This window comes from Lepisma saccharinum, chromosome 5 (assembly GCF_977018435.1).
Source record: "Lepisma saccharinum chromosome 5, izLepSacc3.1, whole genome shotgun sequence".
Lineage (NCBI taxonomy): Eukaryota > Metazoa > Arthropoda > Insecta > Zygentoma > Lepismatidae > Lepisma > Lepisma saccharinum.
This window is the reverse complement of record NC_139233.1, coordinates 92,388,834-92,413,264: the sequence shown is the minus strand read 5'-3', so window position 1 is coordinate 92,413,264 and position 24,431 is coordinate 92,388,834. Positions and strand designations below refer to the sequence as shown.

Sequence of the window (24,431 nt, the reverse complement as noted above, 5' to 3'; positions counted from 1 at the left end):
GTCCTATTGTCACTATGAAGCATCAAAATCCAAGACGAAGTGATTTTGTGCGCTATTGCTAGCTAAGTGAAAGAACTGTAAGAAAGCGGTTGTGCTTTGGCCACATCAAGGAGGTAAGAATTTTCCATACCTACAGTGAAGTGCTCACGAAAAATCCCGTCACGTGCTAATACCAAATACGCAATCGCGACGGAAATACAAGCTTTGTGGAAATAAGTATGTTCACGAAAATTGCTGTACAGCTCAATTGAACGTAATATATCATGATATAAAACAGTGCATTATATCGATAACCAAGTGACGCATCGTGTTTAACGCAGGCAGCCATTGCGATAACGATCGTATTTCACGGGCGAAACTTTATAGATAAAAAAGCAAAGGGATATTACGTTAAATAGATACTGCTAGCAGTACTTAATGGAACGTTAAATTAACTTCGATAAATAGTACATTCTAGTGGGGGGCAGTCACGTGACGAAATCTTTATTTTGAATGTGCACAAAATAACATTGAAAGCATTGCAAGTATATCAACTAGTCCAATGCATGGACGAGGTATTTGAGAAAAATAAATGTGAATGGTGTCAGATTGAATTGTTTTAAATATTGGCTACAGTGTGATAGGCAACAACCATTTAGTAGTATAAGAATTTACGATTTGTTGAATGATGAAAAGTAAGTTTTGAAGTCATACCTATATACAGGAACAGGTATTTTTATTCAGTTCATGTAATGCATGCACCAGCTGGTTTGTTCTTTGCTCAAGTATTAGTTTGAACCGGATTCAAGTATAGAATAGTTTGTTGTACTGAAGTACCTTGTGACAATGAGGCAAAGTAACCTGATGGGAATTTACACACTAGTATTGAAAGGTGATGTCAAATCTCATGGAAAATAACAAATATATGTTGTAATGCATGGATGATTGAATAATCTTGAATATTGTGCTCAGCTTAAATGTAATTTTAACATTTTCACCACAGAATAAATAGTTTGAACGTCGGTCAGCTTTACATTTCGCCATAATATTACATCACAGTATCTAGTTGTCAGCTATGCATGTGATATAACCATAAGATTCCTTTTCAGGTGAGGGTAACTTCAGGTGCTGGATGGAAATTGCACATATTCGTATACTTAATTGATCAGGTTGAATTTTATTTGGTTCATCTTTTGCCAATAGTCAAGTTCAGTATTTTAACATAAGTTATGATTGAACCCTTTATGGAAAGTCAATTACCACTCAGGAAACACTAGAAGTAAAATATACTTTAATGTTTGCAGAGTCTAACTCTGGTTTGAATCAAGTTTGAGTCTAAACAGAGGATTACTAGTATATGTTCTTCATCCAGCTGGAGTAACACAGAAGGTACAGGGTGACTAATAAATAAACGGACCAAATTTAAATTACATATATATTTATTCTTAATTGGTATAAATTTAGTGTTAAAGTTTTTCTTCCTTTCGGTGGTTAGGATACGCTCATTGAGATTCATAATAGACGCCAACGCTACTGCACGGTAGCCAAGTGAGAGTGAGTTGGTATTGGGACAAATAGGCAAAAGGGAAATCATACTGTCAAGTGGGGTAGTAACAAAATTCTCACGAGGTTAATAGGATTGGTCATCCCTGCTTACGCTGATTGCGATTAAATCTCGAGTTCCAGTTTGTGTCTCTTAGCACTCTCAGATACCGTGATAGAAAGATTATGAGACTTAATATTTTGAGTTCTCATGGACGCATTCAAGCTTGTTAGGAGATTAATTTTAACGTAGAATTGGTTAAATTTTAAATTGAGTAAATTCTTGCTTGTATTGTGAAAATGGGCACAGAAGGGGATCCTCTGACACTGGAGTCACTTCTAATGTTTATAAAGGATGGGAACGAACACCTGAAAATTAGCTTAGGAAAAGTAATGAGTCACTTAGGACAGAACTTAAGGACAGAAAGAAGTAATGAATCAGAAAGGGTTGAACTTCAAATGTATAGTGAGAGGCAAGAAAAAAGTTGCCAAGATCTCAAACTAGAGTTGAAATCAGATATGTCTGAACTCAGGCAAAGGGGGGAGGATCTTCGGCTAAGTTTATCACAGTATAGAGTTGAGTGTATGTCAAGAGCAGAAGCGATGGAAAGAAAATGTGAATTGTTGTCTGAGAAATTAGATAGTGAAATACAGGGAGTTCAGATGGCAATGGAAGATTTAAGGATGAATCATAGGGATCAGTTGATAGAATGGGAGGAACGGTTGCCAGGAAAAATAATAGAGTGTATGGATGCCAATTGGGATGGCAGGGTACCTGTTACCATAGAGTCATGTTTCTCTTCTAACGTTACTGGGAGTGAGTCGTGTAAATTAAAGAAGGAAAATTCTTCACTAGATATGAATGAAAATGGGGGTTTATCTCAAGTGAAAAGTGAAGAAGGAACTTCAGAGGGAGATACCATCGACCCTAAAGTCTTTGGAGGCCTCTATTACCACATTTGCGGGAGCAATAGCTAGTTTGGGGGAAAGGTTAGTTAGAATTGATGAACCATTGCAGGGTAAGGAAAGGTTGAAGGGCCGAAACACTAAGTACTCGCAAAATCAGGTGAAGTGGAGTAAGGAATACAAAGTGGATAAAGCTACTTCCACTGACGGTTCAGGTCCGGATATTATTTTGGATAATAGTAGAAATTTGGGATCGAATGGTATCAGTGTGAGCAGCGTAGGATCCTCTAGTGAAGATGGAACCGTACGGAGCAAAAGAAGCTTTCTAAAAACTAGGCATCGAAAAAATAAATTGAAGTATTCAGAGGGAAAAAAATTAGATCAAAGTAAAGCGGCGGATGGGGTGAACTTGTAACTGGGGGGCGAGGAAGGGCACTTAGCCACAGCTACTCAGTTGCATAGTATTAAACCTCAAGATTTACTAAAGTTCCCTAAATTTAACGGTTTAATTACAGACGTAACACCTACAGAGTTCATGGAGAAAGTAGAGGAACTTCTTGATTTATACGGGATATCTGAACAGTTGTATCTAAAATATGTACCTAAGTTGTTAACTGACAGTGCCAAATTGTGGTATAATGAGCGAAAGTTGAATCTGACTTCATATTCAGATTTCAAAAAAGAGGTTTTAGCGCATTATGAAAGCTCCCGATGGAGAAGCTCATGTTTGGCTAAAATACTCAACACCCAATATGTAATGTCGTCGAATGAATCCGTATTAAATTTCTTTTCAAAAAACTTCAAACTTTTACGGTCAATACAGCCAAAGGCTGAAGAGTCACACATCATAGCTCAACTTGGCATACTGTTGACGTATAAGTTGAAAAAACATTTCGTCATGCTGGACGTTAGTACATTTTCGGATGCGATACATGTGATAGAAAATTATGAATCCTTGAGGGAAGTAATGGCTAAGAATGATCTAACACCCAGTCCCAAGTCCAAAACATTTAAAGGGGGATTAGTAAAGTCTCCGTCTCTCCAACTGCAATGGATAAGTCGTTGACTCAGGAGAAAACTGATGTGAATAGTCAGTTAAGTATTGGTCGTAATAAGTCATGCGTGAGTCCCAAGCGTTCTAGAAGTTCGCAAAACGGAATTAGCAATTCCGAGGGTTTCTCTTCGGGAAACGAAATGCGACTCATGCCGAAGGGTGTGGCGTGAGTTGCCTTTGTGGTAATCCTCCTGTAAATAGAGTCTCAGTAGGTGACAAGACGAGACCTGAGGATTGCGATAATGGGGTTGTTACAAATGAACCACTTCTAGAAGGTAAGCAGCTGATAGGAGACAGTATGTTAATCAGATTGGCTGAAAAATTTGGGGGGTACTCGGCGAAGTATGAAGGAGGAGTGAGAAGGATTGGTATGTCTGTAAGTGGACAAACGAGCGAGCATTTGAATCAAAGACTTCGTTCGTGTTCAAAGGTAGCTGACTCCGTCGTAATGTTGATAGGTACTAATGATGTCATGAAACTCATGTCAATAGACAAAATTAAACACGACCTAACTGAGACATTAAGTTTTCTTTCTGCTAGAACCAAAGAAATACATTGGCTCACACTACCTCCAATACCGAGAACCATGTTAGATAAGTCGACGTATGGTAGGGAGAGATGGGAGTAGGTAAATAAACACATTCTTTCGTTTCATAATGGGGGAACGGTGAAGGTCTATGATATATTTCATGTGTTCTTTGATTACAAAGGGAATATCAGGACAGATTTATTTGAGGAATTTTTGGACAATCCGGCTAATCAAAGAATAGATAGAATTCACTGGAATCGAAAAGGTATGATCCATGTGCTAAGTCAGTTAAGACAACAGGGAGTCTTTAAGTCAGTTGCTAAAAATGAATCGAGTTATACTTTTTAGACTAGGAATGATGACAAGGTAGACTCAAGGGTTTATAGCTCGAACAGGGTCGAAAATCGCGACGGTTCGGGAAACTTCGGGTACTCTCATCAACAAGCAGGGGGTGAGAGGGAATTGAACAACCCTGCTGTGTTTTTTGTACATATGGATGATGATTGTAGTGAAAATGATGAAGTTAGTTCAAATTAGATTCTTGCACCAATAAATGTAAAATTTTGTAAAGGGGGCTTCTGCCATGGTAAAGGTCACCATACTTGATCAGCAATTTGCAGCTTTGTGTGATAGTGGCGCTGAGGTCGTTCGATGTTTGGAAGAAACTATCGTCTGTCTTTAATTTCAAGGCCCAGATTGGAGTCCACAAAAAATATGAAACTAGTCGACTACTCCGGTTCCAAATGTAAGACGACAGAGGGTCTTGCTCAAATGATGATTAACCTTGGGGGTGTAACCTTTATGTACAGTTTGTGGTTGTAAAGAAATTGAATGTAGATATAATTTTAGGATTAGATGTGATATATGGGGTTCAGGGAGAATTGAACTTTTATCGGAATGCTTTTTTTCTATAATACGCCTAATGGAAGAATATTCCAGCTCTTCGTTCCACTTGAGTAACTTTGTAACATGGATCAAGGGTTAGGGGTAAGAGAAATTTGTCTAGAATTTAGAATCAGGTTGAATTTTATTTGGTTCATCTTTCGCCAATAGTCAAGTTCAGTATTTTAACATATGTTATGATTGAACCCTTTATGGCAAGTCAATTACCACTCAGGAAACACTAGAAGTAAAATATACTTTAATGTTTGCGGAGTCTAACTCTGGTTTGAATCAAGTTTGAGTCTAAACAGAGGATTACTAGTACATATATGTTCTTCATCCAGCTGGAGTAACACAGAAGGTACAGGGTGATTAATAAATGAACGGACCAAATTTAAATTACATATATATTTATTCTTAATTAGTATAAATTTAGTGTTAAAGTTCTTATTCCTTTCGGTGGTTAGGATACGCTCATTGAGATTCATAATATATGCCAACGCTACTGCACGGTAGCCAAGTGAGAGTGAGTTGGTATTGGGACAAATAGGCAAAAGGGAAATCATACTGTCAAGTGGGGTTGTAACAAAATTCTCACGAGGTTAATAGGATTGGTCATCCCTGCTTAGGCTGATTGCGATTAAATCTCGAGTTCCAGTTTGTGTCTCTTAGCACTCTCAGATACCGTGATACCTTCACGTAGTCTATTTTTTAAAATATTATTCTCTCCTATTAAAATTTTTCTATCACTCTTTCATTTTTTATATCTTAAATATATGATTTCTCCACAATTAAAATTGCATTGCATATTGTATTTTCAGGTAAAGTTTCATGAAATTCACATAGTAATTTAATATTAGTTCGATCATTTATAACTACTAATTTTCCTTTTGACGCATTTATTAAAAACATTCGTCTGTGAATTATGAACTCATCTGGATTATAATACATGTCTATGTTACCTTCAGTCCCTCTTTTAAATGCACTATAAGCTTCATATAATTTTAAATAATCTTGTTCAGTAATGTTTAAATTGTAATTTTCACGAGGAAATACTTCATTTCTGCCATTCTTCAGATACAAATTTTTAACTTTACAATTATCAAACTGGCTGCTATCCTTTTCCTGATTGTCATCTCTCCCTGTTTGAAACAGCACAGCTACAAACTCTGGCATGTCATATTGCAAAGATTGGAACTGATTAGTAAGGTCAAATTCAAATAATTTACCCTCCACTGACCTCTGAATGCACTGATATGTATAAAATTGAATCGGAATTTGAGGATTTTTCAAAATATTGTCTTTGTATTTGAGAGCATAATTCGATTCATATTCAACTATAGGCATTCGCAGCTCCATTGACTGGATCACACATTTTCCAGCTTCGGGTAAACTAGAATCATTAGCTGTTCCATCTGCATTTAAAATTTTGTATCTTATGATGGCATTATGATCATTGGGTGCTCTGCGAAATATGACACTCAAACCACTTTTCCACATAATTTCTTTATAATCAGAGAAAAAGCCAAATAGCAATCTCATGGGGAACAGTACTGTGTGACTCGTTGCTTGAATTTTTGTTCCAGCTTCGAACCCACCAACTTTATAATATGCACTCTCTGATTTGGACAGTTTCAATGTCCCCACTGTAGTGGATGTAATTCCAGGGCAATCAATCCTGTCAGTCACTGTACCATGCTTCCTGACTTCAATTTGAGAAAATAAGAATGGAACAAAATTATGTATAAGTTTTATATTAGCCACAGGGAGGGGATATTCTTCACTATTACTTTGTTTTACATTATCAAATTTCATATACAGATCAGATCTATGTGGATGAATGAATCCATCCCCCACCGTGATGTCATACTGTATCTCTTTATTGGGTTGATTCAAATTTGCAAATGTCCTCCTATTTGGAGGGAAGGACTGTAACTCATAACTCTCGATATTTTCCATCTTTGTATTTATTTATATATTTTAAATATTAATTTCTATTATCGTTGTGCTATTAGCACCGGCAAAATTGATGATTTCATTTTTCTCATTCGTAATTGTTATCTTTATGTATTAACTTTATCAATAGAAACAGGGAAATAGACTGGTGGGATTGGGGAATAGAAGATAGGTTCCATAAATTCCGAATTCGGTTTAAATGTAGCAATGATACCTGTCTCCTTGTGGCTGCCAATCGAATTCTCTTCTGCTTTGATAATCATACCTTTGGCAATGTTGCAGTGAATATTCAATGTCTCAATATCTAAGAATTTTGGTATAAATTTACCTACGTGCCTAATACCTGGTTCTAATTTGCTATTGTTCTCAAATCCTAGAAGTTCTCCCATGGTAGATAAGTCCACTGTTTCATTGGTAGTTACAATCTCTACTCTGTGTGTTACAGAATTTTGAGAAAGCAACACAGTGGTTGGAAGTTCAAATTGTAAAGTAGATAAGTTATACAGTCCGGGAGGAATAATTATTTTTCATTACCTACTAATATAGTATTGTTGTAGGTAGTTACATTCGGAATCAGATACATTCTGTAGAATGCTCTTAGAGCTATGGCTTTTGGATAGATATTATCATTGTGAAGATGTAGTTTCAAAACCGAAGTCTCGCTGGAAGGATGAAAAATTCCCATATTTAATATATAATAGAGCTTTTTGAAAATCGTTTAATTTGATGTTTGGTATTTTATTTAAAATTCTGAGCATCGTAATACAAACATGACCACATATAATTTCATCGAAATCTTGAATACGATCGTCGTTGTAATAAATTTTAACGTGTTTCAAGTAACGAATTAATTCTGTAGGGGGTACCCCTCCGAAAGAATCGAAAATAAAAGCATTGTTATTTTGTTTATAATAGCATATCCAGTGGGTACCAACGTTTTCGGACTTTTCCAAATTCACCACGCCACATTCTCGAGAGTGAGGACTATCTTTAGGGAGAGAATCAGACATGAAACCCCCTCCCTGAAGTGTTTAATTTCAAATATGTTAATTAAAGATTCAATGTCTTGGTTGGTAAGAGCTTCTTCTTTTTTTAATTTTCTGAGTGCTCTAGATTTCACACCTTTGCCTGTTTTTTTCTCCATGGCAAGATTATGACGCTTTTGCTCTTCTAGTTCTGCCTTATTTTTTTCGAATCAATTACAGTTTTGGCAATAGCAGCACTGCCTCCAGCCAAGCTCCCAACTGCCCCCAATACAGCCAGGATAGCTGGAATGCTGAATATGAATCCTCCACAGTGTGTTGTTTTTCTTGCATTTTGCAATCGTTTTAATTGTGGCGTACTGAGTAATAATTTTATTCCGTTTCCTTTGGCTATACATTGCCTCTTCTTTTCTTGTTGTTTTTTATTTAAAATCAAAATAAGTTTTAAATTTTTAAGATCGTGATATGGTATTTGGTATACAACTCCTTTTGGTTTCATGTTATATTACAAACCCCACCCTAATTTTTGTTTTGTATTCATAGCAATAGTTGTACCCAACGCTGTTATTTTTTCACCCAATGATGCATCTCTGCTTGTTAATCTTCCAAAAGCTGCCTCTTCCAGTTTTTGATCAGTCACATGAAGATCATTCAGATCTCTGTGTGTGTTGTAAGCAATATCATGTTCTTTACAAGCTGCATCCAAAGGATTAAAACCCCTGTCCCCTCTTTCTATTCGTTTCTCAAGTTTTGTACCAGGACCACAATATTGGTAACCAGGTACGTGTAACTCGAACAGAAGTTTATTAATAATATAATTTACTAAACCTCGACCCTCTGATATATTCCAGAATCTAGGAGGTAAAGTATTGAGAATTTTAATTAAGTATCCTATACCTTTAGGATCGTTTACTATAAAATTATCTAATTTGTCACTAATCATGTTTACAATACCCATTTTCTCATTATGGAAATTATTGTTCCCAGCATTTTCCTCCCCTGCTATAACCAGCAACCTATCTATAAGTTTTCTCACATCGTTTACCCATACAAATTCCTTAGGTAGAGTATTGTATTGTTTTATACCACTACCAGTTTTTAGTTGACTCCAGATAGGTTTAATCAGATTTTTGTATTTATCCCCGCTGCTCTTTTTCACACGCTTTTGACTGGCATCGCTATTTTGGTAAAAAGCATCAGAGAGTGTCAAAATTTAAGAGTAACTTTGATAATCATCTTCTGTAAAATTTTTTGGTTGTTTTTTGGTCATGAGCTCCCATAGCCCTACGGTACCAGGATATCTGGACCAGCTGTTTCTCCCACCCAAATTAATTTTTATTTTATCCCCTTCGAATGTAACTTTAGATTTACCAATTCTCCATACTACACCTTCATTAGCCTCTATAGTTGGATACAAACCAAATACCTCATCTTTTTCGAATTTTCCAGTACTCAAATAATCCCTTGCCAGGGAACCCAACTCGATTTTCTCTGCTTCTTCTATAGCTGCTTTAGCAGGTGGTTCCTTAAGTACCTGAAAAGTGTGGATACTAGATAATGGCGTAGGAGGGAAATCTGCATAATTTTGAGCAGTGAGAGGTACCAATTCATTGATGAGTTTTTTGTTTTGTTCTGTAACACTCTTAATCTCTTTACCGAGACCACTGATTGCATCGATAATAGGTTGGTCTTGACGCTTGTGTTGTTCGTAAAAACCTCGATTTTCTGATTTCCAACCTTTGAAACGTTTGGGCAAGTACTCTCGTAATTTCGAATTATCTTCTATTTTACGTTTTGTCATATTTATTTTTTGATTAATGGTTATATTATATCGTTTCAACGTTTAAAAAGTCGTTGATTTTATTTCTAAATTTACCATTGTTAGGTTTCCGAGTCATGTCGATAGTGACAAATCCAAAATCGTCGCTGTTCCAACAAGATGAACAGAATTTTGAAAATTGGTTGTAATTTAAGACTCCTCCCACATAATCATCGTATACATGTTTCAAATTAGTATGATCTTGACGAAACAAACAGATTAAGTTTGTATTATCTCGTAGTAATTATTTGGTAATTTTGGAATAAGTTTGAGCTAAATAAAAGCAGTCTATTTCTTTGTGACGACCCTGTGTAAAAAAATTTCTAATTTCATTCTGATTTTCCAGAATAACATCATCAAACACAACAACAGAATTTTTCAAACAGTCGAGAGGTTTTATTGTTGATGCAAATGTAGCTATGCCCAGTCCCTCGTACAGCTTCATGAGTTGTTGGTATTTCGGTTGTTCTAAACTTTTAGAGAATACATACAAGTGTCTATTTTTCCAATCTAGCCAATTCGGGGCAAGCAAGAAATTATCAACCAGCAAAGTGGTTTATCCACAACCTGATGGGCCAGCAATGAGGCATCTTATGTTATCAGGTAACAACTCTCCATTTTTCTTATTAGTTTCCACTACATCTGGTAAACGCTGTACCATATTCCATGTTGGTGTCAAAGAATCACCTGGTTTGCTTCTATCCAACTTTTGTCTGGCAGACCTAACCATTTCACATACAATTTATTATTTTTCTTCTTCAATATTTTCTCGATTAGATATGTATGTCGATATTTTGTTTTACTAAGTTCCTCTTCATAGAATCTCCCTTTCAATATTTTGTTATGATTATCTTTTATTATATATGAATTTCTATTCCCTGGTAAAACTTGAACCACTGAGAATAACTCCGTACTCCAATTTTTAGTAAAACCCTTCTCGAATAATTGTTTATATTTACTGACCCTTACCTGATCCCCTATTTTAAACTTTAGCTTCTTGCTAGTATATGAATATTTTTTACAATAAACAGTAGAAATCAATCGTTGCTCATCAGACTTGGTTACCTCAGCAGGTTTCATGTGAATAGTACTCTGTACTGTATTGTTGTAATCATGAACTAGCTCGGGTAAAATTTGCACCCACTTATAACTTCCCTGTAGAGTGAATTGCCTCCACATGCGATTTTTTAATGTTCTGTTGTATCGTTCCACTATACTAGCTTTCAGATCACTATATGTAGAATAATGTTTAATATTATGTTGTTGCATTAACTTAGCAAATGTAGAATTGTAAAATTATTTCCCTCTATCTGTCTGTAAATATTTTGGTATGCTTCCGTCACTAAATATCAACTTAAGAGCCTCGGTAACACAAGTACCAGTCTTGGATTATAAGGGAACAGCCCATGCATATTTGCTAAAGTATCAATAACTGTAAGCATATATTTGTAACCATGATTTATCTTATCCAAATATTTTAAAGTCCCCCTTGGAGGGGCCATCTCGATCAGATCAGCCTGAAAGAATTCATTTATACCTTTTGTTACTACACTTAATCGCTTGTAATTGCGAGGAGCTGGTTTGTCTAATTCATGAACTATATCTTGTCTTGACATCGAGTTCGAAGTGATAATATCGCATAAAATGGATTGTCGTCAGGGTATAACCGCTTTATGTCAAATACTAGCTTGTCACCAATTTCAATATCAAAAACTGATAATTGTTCGTCGTCATGTACTTTATATTTATTGGTAGACTCATCCCAGTATGCAATAGGTATTTGACCTGCCTTGTGTATACCATCTTTTCGCACTGTAGTAAACTGAGGAACTCCAATATGTTTAACATGTTTTAGAAGACTAAACTTCAGAAATTGTAAACTACCATCAACAAAAAGTTCATGTACCTGAGTGTACGGATATAATTTGTAAACATTGCCAGCATTGGCGTACGTCCAGTGCCCTCGAGCGTTTGAAACACTTTGTAACCTAACAATTTCCATAGAATACAATTGACGAGTATGTAAGTCATCTAGTCTGCTTAATACTGGTTCCAAGTGTTCGTTGATAGTACGAACCAACTCATCGTAGCTAGGTTTGATTTTTGCATCAACATACAGTTGTTTATATTCCTCTCTCGAATCGTGAAGTTGAGTAGCAAAACCTGATAAAGCAGATTCTTGACTTGCTTCAAGAGTAGTAATTTGTAACGTAATATTAAAAATAATCCTCCTGTAAATTTTCTACAACTTCGTGTACTTGACTTCTGATTTCTGTAAATAATGCATGTAGTTTGTTAATTATTTGATTGTTGTTGAGAGTAGCAACAGTTTCTCTGTTTTGCGCAATTTCTGCTTGAATGTTTTTGATATCCTCAGATTTTAAAATTCGATGTACTGCTCTCCTCATACCTCTGATTTACTGAGAAGTAGGCAAATCAGCTACAGTATTCTGAAGTGTGGTAAGAGTTAATTTTATAGCATCGAGTTCTGTTGCATCAGCTGCATTTTTCAAAATTTCTTGCAGTTGGTTATCATAATGCGTAGGTGTAGACTGTTCCAGTGCATAATTTACTCTGAAAGCCGTCAATATGATGATGGAAATGCGATAATTCTGATTCAATATTCAAGCTTTCAAGCTTAGTAACTTGCTGTTGAACTATAGCTAGAATATCAGTAATGCCAGGCAGTTTCGATTCCAGAGTTTCCTGTACACTTGTTAGCTCATTTGTCATAGTTGCCATAGTATCTTCTATGTGAGATATGGTACCTTGTATCTTCCCAAAATCTTCATAAGTCTCCAACTGTAATTTCATGCCGGCAACGCTCCGAGCAATAGCATTTAATTCAGAAGATGAAGGTAAATTATTGATAAAATCTTCCAAAGTCTTTAGTTTCGATTGAACTTCTGTTATAGCTGTATGCAGTTCATCTGTCTGTAATTCAGATTTGATACTTTGCAATGTAGGAACTTCGAAAGATTGAAACTGTTTTTGCAATTTAGCAATACTAGCATTTACCTGCTTATATTCTTCTTGAGTTTTGATATTCTGAATGATGGTTTGCAGTTCGGTACGAATACTATTTGCCTGGTCATTTAATTGCTGTTTCAACTGTTCGGTATTCACTCTCTGGATTTGTCTAAATTTATCAAGTTATTTTTCTCAAGTTGGCAATATTCTCTTCTAAGTTCTGAAGATTATCTATTGAAGCTAAATTAGTATATTTCTCAAGCAAAGATTTGAGTTCTCCATCAATTTTCAGTTGAGTCTGAAGATTTGTAATCTCTGTTGAATATTTGGATTTAGCGAATTCTGTAATATGAGTAAATCTTGATTTCAGTTTCTTTAGACGTACATCTAAACTAGCAATCTCGCTTGGATTATCTGGAATCTCCTGTCGCCTTCTATTACCAAATATATCCATGGCTTTTTTTGTTTTGTTTTTAGGTATTTTATATATTAATAAGAGGATAGATTATTCTTATTTCGATAAACAGAGGAATCAATTTATCATACTCTCAAATTATCTCAGCATACAAAAATTCACCAGCTTCCACATCATAAGACGTATCAGGAAGTAATGTACTATGTTTAATTCAATACAAATTTCGACCTATGTACAAAACTGCCGCATTGGGTGGTGAAATGTTTATTTGAATTTTCCCACTAACAAGTAACTTATGTGATGATAAGTTATTATTAAATACAAATAAGTGCTTTCCAGTATCCTCGTCAACATGAGACCAAATACTATTCAAGTGAACAAGAAGTAACCCTTTCAATTGATGATAAATTTCTCTAAATACGTATATCCATGTTTACTGGAATTCTCTCTACAGGCTGGATATGTTGCTGCTTTTTAAACCCAAAAATATTCATGACGTTTTATTTTATATTAGCTATTTTTTATTATATATAAAATATATATTTGTACTAAGTATAAAAAAATTAATAAATACACCAAAACTCTAGCTGATCGAAATTACTATGAAAAAAATCACTTGATACACTTGTTTTAAACTTAAATTAATAAAATAGTAGGTAGTTTTAAAATAAATTAAATGCTTTAACTTTTAACACTGCAACAACACATCCGTACTCTTCAAAACACTCTAACGATACTGCCTGATCTGTAATGCGAAAACCCTTTAAGTAACCTAAGCGCGGATAAAAACATCCTAAACAGTAAGTCAATCAGAAGACATCCCATTACGTCAGCAGCACGCTAGATACGGGTCTGCGTAATAACTTGTTGCGTAAACATTGCGTAATAACTTGATGCATAGCGTGGGTGTGCGTGGATGTAGGTGGGTGTAGGTGAGTGTAGGTGTTACGTACTTTAACTCGAAAGAAATTATGTCATTCGTACGAAGTACGAGATGAAAAATCACAGATTTGCAATAGTATAAAATCGACAAAAACATCATCAAAATAGGTTTTCCACTGTGCTAAAATTATTAAAAATAATAGGCTTCGTACCAAGTATGGAGTAGAACAAACCCGATTACACTACTGATAATAATTAAATAAATTACGTGGATATCTATAATCTGCGATATCAAGATATTTAAAATCTAGAATCTAGGTTGTCCTTATTTCAATGTAGAAAATTGGTCCCTAAACCTCCTGCAAAAGTAAGCGTTATTGTAGCCTTTTTTTTTTTGATGGTGTTCAAAATTTACTTTAAAATCATGAGATGAAATGTAGCTGTAGTGAATTTTTTGCTACTTCCGACCACTGTGTGTGTGTGTGTGTGGGTGTGTGTGTGTGTGTGTGTGTGTGTGTGTGTGTGTTGTCCGTGAGTACAGGTTAGACTTTTATTCCTGTATGATTTTTTTTTTAATTTTGTAATTTTCTTTATGTAATTTTATATTTTTCATGTTCTTTTCAGTATTTCTCTTCTTCTAATTTTCATATACCAAAACTTTTTTCGGAAGGGGCTGGAATTGTACAGGTGGGTAGTACATATATCCTTTTTAGGGGTGTGTGGCATACACAGTATGATATTTCGTATTTTTTTAACTTTCCACTCTCAAAAATGGCAATCATGGGGCATTTTAACTAAGAGAGGTATGCATTTAACACTCTCGTTCTTCCCTACTTCTTCGCTGCTCGTATTCGAATATGTTATATTTTAAAAAAAAAAATTGAGGCTTTTAATTATTCGTAATAATAAAAGTGATGATGACCAGTGACGGATTATGGTGGGTGCTATTGATGCTGCAGCATTAGACCCATTCCTGAAATAGGCCCAGATGAAAACAGACGAGAATTTTCCGAAAGCTGAACAGTTTTCTTTTGCTATATTAACCTGAAAATAAATCTTAGAATGAAATTTGTAGCCCCAATTTCGGACGCCTAGACACAGCGTTATTTGTTATACAGTTACTATTATTCATTCGCTGTGACGTAACTATAACGTCTTTGTGTTTATTGTTCACCGAAGATTTCAAGTTAATGCTATCAATTTTACGTTAAACAGTTTACTTAGTAGCAGCATAATGCCTATTTTCGTCTTACTATGGCCCTGATGATGACCTTTTTGCATTAGTGTCTACTTTGGTGCTTGCTTTCAAAATTGTTACAACCTTGTGCCTGCCTGTTTGTGCAGTATTTTAGTGCCTATATATCTTGGTTCTATTAATAAATAGGATACTGAAAGAGTACATACCTGGATGGTAGTAAAAGTACGCTGAGCAACCACACAGTTTTTCAGAGAGATCCATTCTGCACTGCATCTTGCAAATGTGATAAGAGTAGATTCCAGCGACCAGAAGGTTGTTCGTCTCATCTGGGTAATGGCATCTCCTTTGTTTCCATCTCAGTTTCTTAAGAGGTGGCTGAGGATATGCAATGTGAGGTTTCACCTTTATGTCGGCAAGCTGTGTGTCATTATAAACGTAGTACTTGCTCATGGAGTCAATCACATCGTACGGTGAATGGATAAATGCCTGTAAAGAACAAAACAGTGATGTAAAAACTAATTACAAATTGCTATAGATCAAGTACGGCGATTTTGCAATGGTTACTTGAAAAACCCAACGTTGATGGTATATTTTTAGACGTTTTACTCCATTTAACCATTCCTCTATTTCTATTTTTCCCTCCAACGTTCCGCGTTCCTGGAAACAACGCCTATCTTTAAACACTGTTAAGCCTTCCATTAAAATGCTGACCAAGTCAACCTTTTATAGTATAAAAATTATACATAAAAACGTAACGTTTCCATCCTCCAAGTCAGAAGAAGACACTGTTAGAGGGCGCAAACGTTACGTTTTTATGTATATTTTTTATACTATAAAAGTTTGCCTTGTTCAGCATTTTAATGGTTTACTATCTTTAAAGTGCTTCCCACATGTTTGACTCCGGCCCCCGTGGCGGAGTGGTTAGCACATCGCGCTACGACGCCAGGGGTCGTCCCGGGTTCGAATCCTGACCTGAGCATGGATGTTTGTGATTGTCCATTCATTAATTTCATCATGTCATCAATAATCCCCATCTTTGCAAATTAGCAAAAAGTGGCACAGAAAGCGAGGTAAAATAAAGCAAATCAATTAATCAATCACATGATTGAAATCGCCGTGGTGGTTAGCACAGCGTGCTACGACGCCAAGTTTCCAGGTTCGATTCCCAATTTGGACATGGCTATTCTTTGTAAGTATTTCTTCATCAATTTCATCATATCACCAGTCATCCTCATCTTCGGGATTAGTCAAATGTGTCAGAAAAACGAAGTAAAACTAATGTTGACTTGTAAGTAAAATATTAGAAGGTGTACTTGAAAACGAAACATTACGGAGACAGGATGTTCTCGTCGGTTTGGAATGCAGACCTTACAAATTCCATTACTTGCCTCGTTCGTGAAAAGGTACCAGCCTGACAGACGGATATGAATCGACAGGTATTGGAATTTGTATAGCGAAGCAACCGAACCGATCTGAGAAGATCGGAAGGGAATTTCGGGATCAGTATTGGATTTGGTTTTGGTGTGTGAACATCGAGGAAGACAGCGCAGGTATGTACCTGGAGGACGGAGGCGTCACTCCGAACATAGAATGGTCTGAGCCTTGTTACTGAACCTCTCGCTAGTACCTTTTCTTACTTACACCCCGGTAATAAAATAATGAAATAAGGGAAGGAGCGAACATGGTTGGAGGTACGGACCTTTTTTTGTAACCTTTAGTTGTAGGTGCGAGTTCCTTGTAGGAAATATGTGCTTCAGAACGCGGGTTAGGAATGCTAAGGGAAAATGAACACGAATTCGACTTATCGTTAACGAGGATTCAACAGTTGGCGGAACAAGCGATTCCGATTTCACCGTCTCGTCCCGTCACCAGGGCAAGGTCGCGATACATACAGCAGTTTTCCACCAACACTGCACATTCCACGGACTGTGTTGCCATTATTCCTTCCACAGTTGTCAAGAATACTGAAGTCATGGCATTGAACATACCAAATTTTATTCAACCTGAAAAGTTTTCAGGGGCAAAACCCTTAGACGTTGATCAATTTTTCACAACTTTTGAAAATATGGCGAATGCATTAACTTGGACCCCTGCAAAAAGAAAAGATTTCTTGCCTTTATTCTTCACTGGAATCGCTTTAGATTTAATAACGGGAATAAAATCTCAACCAGATTATGCAAATAAGGAGTATCAAACGCTCAAAACAGAAATTACCAACACTTTTAGGTACATTGCTCAACCTCTCCTGGTTGAGGATTTCTTAAAGGAACAAGTCCAACAAATTAAGGAAACCCCGCAAGCTTACATCTTGCGTAAGCATGCCTTGATTCAGAAATATCTCCCCCAAGCATCCGTGGATGAGGTAATTTATTACATTGTGAGGGGACTACGTACCCAGTACCTTCAAGTAGCTTCCGACAAGAATTTTAATTCGGTGGATGAACTTCTACGGTTCATCAACAACTTGCAAAGAAAACAAACCCTTTTGGAAGAGCAAGCGTACAGAGAAGCTAGGGAATTAGCGGCCCTTAAATATACTCAAGGTCTAGTTGCATCAACAAATCAGATAGGATTGCAAAACATAGTAACCCAACCTCCCATAAAAGAACCTCAAACTAGCTCAAATAATCAACAGGAAATAAACAGTCAACTGCAAACAGAAAAAAACTTTGTAACACAAGATCAATTTAAAGATTTGGAAATTAAAATGAATGAACTCCAAATTAATCATTTTCAGAACAGTGCACAAACATTCAGGAATAGATCACAGCCTACTAGAACTAATAACAGATTTCCTGCACGCCAAAGATATAACGGTAGGAACAGTTCACATTCCCAAAGAAGTAACAATTTTTATAGATCAAATAATTCAAACAATGGTTACCAATGTGAGAACAGGGGACGTTCAAATTACCATAGAGGACTTTATAGGCCATTCCAGAGACAATACCCTCAACAAGCTCAGAGATGGCAACTCTGCTACAACTGTTGCCCTCAACGTGAACAACATACAGCCCAGCAATATAATCAACAAGTATATTACAATCAGACAGGTTCATCGGAACAACAATCACCTAATGCCTCTTTAAACTATTGAAACCCTACGAACGTGGGAACGGTCGTCAGGGGAAAAGTTCGCATACAGTTCCCATAATTAAACAGAATAATCTTAGTTTTCTAGAAGCAACAGTAGTAGTATAATTGATGATACTACTGGGTCGATAAATGATGAACCCCCCTCAGGCAGATTTGGCTACACTTAAAACTTGCTCAACATGCCCATATGAGCTTTTTGCTCAAGTGTGGTACTCCGTCTAATCCAAGATTTTTGTAAAAATGCCCTCGGGAAGTTCCTGTGAAATGATGATCCCCCTCAGATTGATTTGTCCACACTTACAAAAGGCACTTCTGTGAGATTGTTGTCCATAAATTTGTTAAAAATATGCCCCTCTTGATATTTTTTTTGGATACACTTAAAACTAAGCCAAGATGCTCATAAAACCCACACCCACTCACACACACACCCACCCACATACACCCACACCCAGACACATACACCCACACCCACCCACACCCACACATATTTACTTCCGGTCCACTTCCGGTTCACTTCCGGTCCACTTCCGGTTTGCCTACTTCCGGTCCACTTGTGGCCTATTTCTGGTTTATTTATATTGCATCATGTTTTGCAACAAATTATTACCCAATATTATGCAATAAATTATTAGACATGTGTTGTTTTCTGATTGGTTGGTTATGACATAATGTGATGATGTGTTATATTCTGATTGGCTTATTGTTTCAGATGCTTTCAATGCGGTCTGTGCTTAGGCTATATAAAGAGATTTTGCATTGCATATCAGCCAGTATTGTGAGAGTTGTTGAAGAGTAAGGGTGTGTTGTTGCAGTGCTGCTCATATTTTTAAACACAAAAATATTGCAGATTTGTATAAATTGAATTACAAATCTATTTGATTTAATATACAGAATTTTTGACAACCTGTCATAGGTTTATTAAGTATAGAGTTTTGATTTGAACCCCAAGAAATTTTTTATAAATACCAAAGCCAAAAATATTAACACACATACATACATACACACATACACTAAATATACAAAACACACTGCTGAACCCAACTGATATTTTTTATTAAGCATAGAATTTTGATTTGGACCCCAGGAAATCTTATATAATAAACAACAACAAAAATGCCAAATCAAAAATATTGTAATCAATGCAATAAGAATATAACCAGCTCCAATTGGGCCAGGCATCAAAGGAATTGTAATCCAGACAAATGCAGAACTCCCACAAAAATATGCCCTAAATGCCATAGAAAATATAGCATGGAATACTTCACTTATAAACATAAAGGTACTTGCTCTGCACAGTCATCAACATTGCCCCCTCAACCATCTACATCTGGTCTGAAAAGGAAGCATGAAACACCTGTTAATGCTGGACCAGCAAAGCAGCCACGCTATGAACCTATCCATAGCAGTTTTAACGGCCAATTAAGGGATCACCGTTTTGTATCAGAGCCAAGATGTGACATTAAGAATTTTTTGAACAGTATAAATCCAGATGTGCAGGCAATTCTAAATGCACAAAATGGCTCTTATAAGCTGTCCCTCAAATTGTTTACACAATATAAGAAGCCAAATGGCACAAAATTTACACAGCCCCACATAACAGAAACTGTAGCTATATATTCAAATGCAAATTCAGACAAAATAATAAGCAATTTGATAGATCAATTGAATATTAAACACTCTGAATTTGCAGCAAAAGAGTCTGGATGGAGCCTATGCGGATCTCCACACAAGCTCTATGTTAATATTTCTGAATTCAGCCCATTACAAGGTTCCACATATGTGCCTTTACCTGCTAATATTAAAAACAAAAAAGCTGTGCTTAACATAGAAAATAATGATCAGAAATGCTTTCTGTGGTGTATTTTAGCTGCTTTGTATCCAGTTTCAGATAATCCAAAGAGAATAAGTTATTATAAACAGCATGAAAATGATTTTGATGAAGCAATGGAGGGTTTAGAATATCCAATGTTTGTTCAGAATATTGATAAATTTGAAAAAAAAGGCCAGGAATATCAATGGTAAACAATTATCTATTAATGTATTTATTTGTTCTACTGGCCGTGGCAATTGCTTGATAGCACCTCTCAGAATCAGTACATTTGATGATGATTCTGCTGTTCCGATTGATCTGCTCTTAATTGAAGGGGATGATACACGCCATTATACTCTGATACATAATCTTAAAGCTTTAGTCAGAACACAACTAGACAAAACTCATAGAATATTCAAGTTGTGCAGAAGATGTTTGTCTGTATTTGATGGTCAAAAAATGGTGAATGGGGTTCGGGAAGAGAATGCAGAAATTGCTAAAAACAAGTTAATTGAGCATCTGAAATACTGTGGCAACCATAAACCTGTTCATATGGTGATGCCTAATCCAAGTGAAAATGCCAAATTCAAAAAATTTGAAGCCCTGTTGGAACACCCTGCATATATAGTCTGTGATTTTGAAGCAAATCTCAAACCCCTTGCATTCTGCAGTCCAGATCCTGATGAACCTTCAATTACTTCATACCAGTTACATGAACCTTCTAGTTTTTATTATGTGGTTGTACAGGATGGGGTTGTTAGTAAAGAAGATTTATACATGGGAGCAGATGCCATCAAAGAATTTGCAGATAGAATAGAAAATGAGTGCCGTTGCATAGCATCTAATATCTTATTAAAATCAAAACCCATGTTGCCTTTAACAGAGAAACAGATTGAAGATTTCAACAATGCAGAAAAATGCCCGGTATGTGATTCTGAATTTTCAGAAACAAATATCAAGGTACATCACCATTCTCATACAGATGGTAAATTCTTAATGGCTCTGTGTAATAGCTGTAATATTAAGATCCAGAGACCAAAATTTGTCCCCATATTTTGCCATGGTGCATCCAATTATGATTTTCATCATTTGATCAGGTACGAGGGGTTTGACAAGCAGAATTTAAATATTTTAGCAGAAAATAATGAGAAATATATTGCCATTAGCAAGATAATTAAAGTTAATGGTGTTCCTATTCACTTAAGATTTCTTGATTCCTACAGAATTCTGTCTGCTAGCCTGGCTACACTGGCCACTCAATTATCTGATGATCAATTCAAAATCACATGTGCTTTGTTTCCAAATCAGGACCTGAAATTAATTAGGCGGAAGGGTGTATATCCATATGATTATGTTACAGATTTTTCTAAATTTGATGAGTGTTCTCTGCCACCACAACAAGAGTTTTACAGCAAAATCAGAGCATCTGGAATCACTGATGATGATTATCACCATGCCCAGTTGATGTGGAACAATTTAAAATGCCAGACATTTGGTGATTATCACAAGGCATATTTAAAACTTGATGTCACTCTCTTAGCTGATATACTTCAGGTATTTAGAAAATCTTCCATGCAAAATTATAAGCTGGATCCAATATATTTTTACAGTGCACCAGGCTTAGCATGGTCTGCAATGTTTTTAAACACTAAAATGCAATTGGATCTGATCCAGGATCAAGATATGTATCTGTTTATGGAACAATGTATAAGAGGAGGCATGGTGCAATGTTCTCAGAGATATGCCAGAGCTAATAACAAATATATTCCTGATTATGATCCAGCACTGCCATCAAATTATATACTGTATGTAGATGCCAACAGCCTCTATGGTTATGCTATGATGGATAAACTGCCATATGCAGGGCTTGAGTGGGTTGAAGATTTCAATATTGAAGATCTTAATGATTTTGATGACAGTAACTATGGCCTGTTCTCAGAGGTTGATCTGACAATTCCTGATGATTTACACAACACATTTTCTGATCTGCCCCCAATTCCTGAAGTTAAGTGTTCACCTGGCTCTAAACAGAAGAAATTGATGATGACTCTAGAGCCAAAACAGGATTATGTCATATATTACAAAAACCTCCAGTTCCTGATGAATCATGGTGTTCAAGTGACCGAAGTTGGAAAAGTTTTGAGGTTCAGGCACTCAAGATGGTTGAAACCATATATTGATACAAACACAGAGCTTCGAACATCTGCAATGAGCCAATTTGATAAGGCCTTGTTTAAATTGATGGTCAATTCTGTATATGGCAAAACTATTGAAAATGTCAGAAAACATACCGATGTTAAAATAATTACTGACCCCAGCCTGAGCAAAAAATTGATTGCAAAGCCTAATTTCAATTATAGAAGAATTTATGATGAAAATATGGCACTCTTCAACATGAAAAAAACAAAAATTAAGTTTGATAAGCCTATTTATGTAGGGGCTGTGATATTGGAATTGGCCAAATTACATATGTTAAAATTGTATTATAATGTGTTGAAGCCTTTTTATAAGGATCGTGTAAAACTGATGTACATTGACACAGATAGATTTATTCTTGATATTCAGACAGAAGATGTTTATCAAGATATATCACAGCCTGAATTGCTTGAATATTTTGATAGCAGTGAACATACAAGGATTCAACCCCACAACAAAAAGGTGCCTGGCAAGTTAAAAGATGAGACACTTGGTGATGTTATTGTCGCATTTGCTGGGTTAAGGGCCAAGATGTACAGTTTTGAAACATGTAGTGGCGCTGTTGCCAAAAAGGCCAAGGGCATTGGCAGAGTAATTGTTGACAAAGAGCTCCAATTTGAAGATTATGAAAATTGCCTCAAATCATGTAGCACAATCAGAACATCAGAATCCAGAATTCAGAGTGTGGATCACTTGTTGACTAGCAATATTGTAAGAAAAGTGGCTCTGGACCCACATGATGATAAGAGATGCATTTTATCATGTGGCATACATACTTTACCATGGGGTCATTGTGATTTGAGAAGTAGCAATCAATGCCCAAACACAGAGCATGATTTGAAATAAATAAACATGCCTATGAACTTATTTGGGTTCAAAAAACAGGCTATTATGGACCTGCCAACACCACAACCCTCTTCTGATATAATATCTAAACTGAGTGCTTTGTTAATTATTCATCTGAACAGCATACTTACAGATGTTGATGATAAAACAGGTAAAACATTGTACATATTCAACAATAATTTAAATCATTACCAATTACCTGTAGGTGGTCAATTACAATTTATTACATCCCCTGAGGGTAATGTCAAGATTTCAATAGGGAGAAATATTTATAGAATTAAGCACTCAAACATGATTTCTGGCACTGTTTATACTGTTTCTGCTGGTGACTGCTTATATATTGAGGTCCCTGGATCCTATGACAAGCTTATACCTTTTTTTATAGAATTAAGAATTAGATATTCAATAATAAATAACCACTAAAACAAAAATGCCTAATGATATATTTGGCCATACAAGACATGAAGATCACAGTGATGAGATTCTGATGCTTGATGTCAGAGTCAAGAAATTAAGAAGTGATTTACAAGCTTTACAACCCACACTGAATGCCAGTCTTCAATTAGAAATTACAAATTTACAATCTTCTTAAAATTGATTCTGAACTCAAATTGCTGCTTCAGAAATATACTGACTTGGCCACATTGGATAATTTTCAAAGTTTAGAAGAAGCTGTAGCAGCTCTTCAAGCCAAATTTAAGACCCAGGCCACCAACTCGGAGCAATTGAAACAACAATTGGAAGAGCACATAAATAATGTCCAGACACAGCTCCAAACAATTGTCAAAAGCATAAAATCACAAGAAGATTTTGATCTAGTGATTTCCACTCTAAAGGAACAGATTCAGTCACTAGAGATTCCTAATCTGGGCCCTCTGAACAATGCCATAGCCGAGGTTAAAGAAAAAATTGAGACACTTGAAAATTTTATGAACAACTTGCCATCTTCTGATGCTTTGAGTGCAATAACTCGGAGTGTTGCCAACATTAAGCTGCAACTTGAAACATATGAAGATTTTGGAAAAATTCAAAGTACCATAACCCATCTTGAAGGTATCATAGCAGCAGTGCAAAGTGATTTGACAAATGTACAAGAATCCCGCCTGCCCGGTATTGTAGACACACTTGTCAGTGTCCAGGAACAGATCACAAAGCTTGAAAACCTCAACACTGAATCTGAGCTATCTCATTTTCATCACTTGATTGATGATATCCAAACAAAGCTTGAAATTTTACAACAATCAACACCCACTCAGGCAGATATAGCCCTGCTCCAAAATGCTATGCAAAATGTGGCTGATGCTTCTGAATTAAACAATGTGAAATTGGCACTTGAATCTTTGCAAAATACTGTGTCAAATCTGCCTA

General features: G+C 36.0%; 1 protein-coding gene across 1 annotated transcript in view; it reads right to left on the bottom strand.

Annotated features, from left to right (window-relative positions):
• LOC145988431 (sodium channel protein Nach-like) overlaps positions 1–24,431 on the bottom strand; it is a 200,302-nt gene that overhangs the window by 44,810 nt on the left and 131,061 nt on the right. The window contains exon 6 of the mRNA XM_083123323.1: positions 15,322–15,601. Coding sequence (XP_082979449.1) covers positions 15,322–15,601 — 280 coding nt within the window. The remainder of the gene's footprint in view (positions 1–15,321; positions 15,602–24,431) is intronic.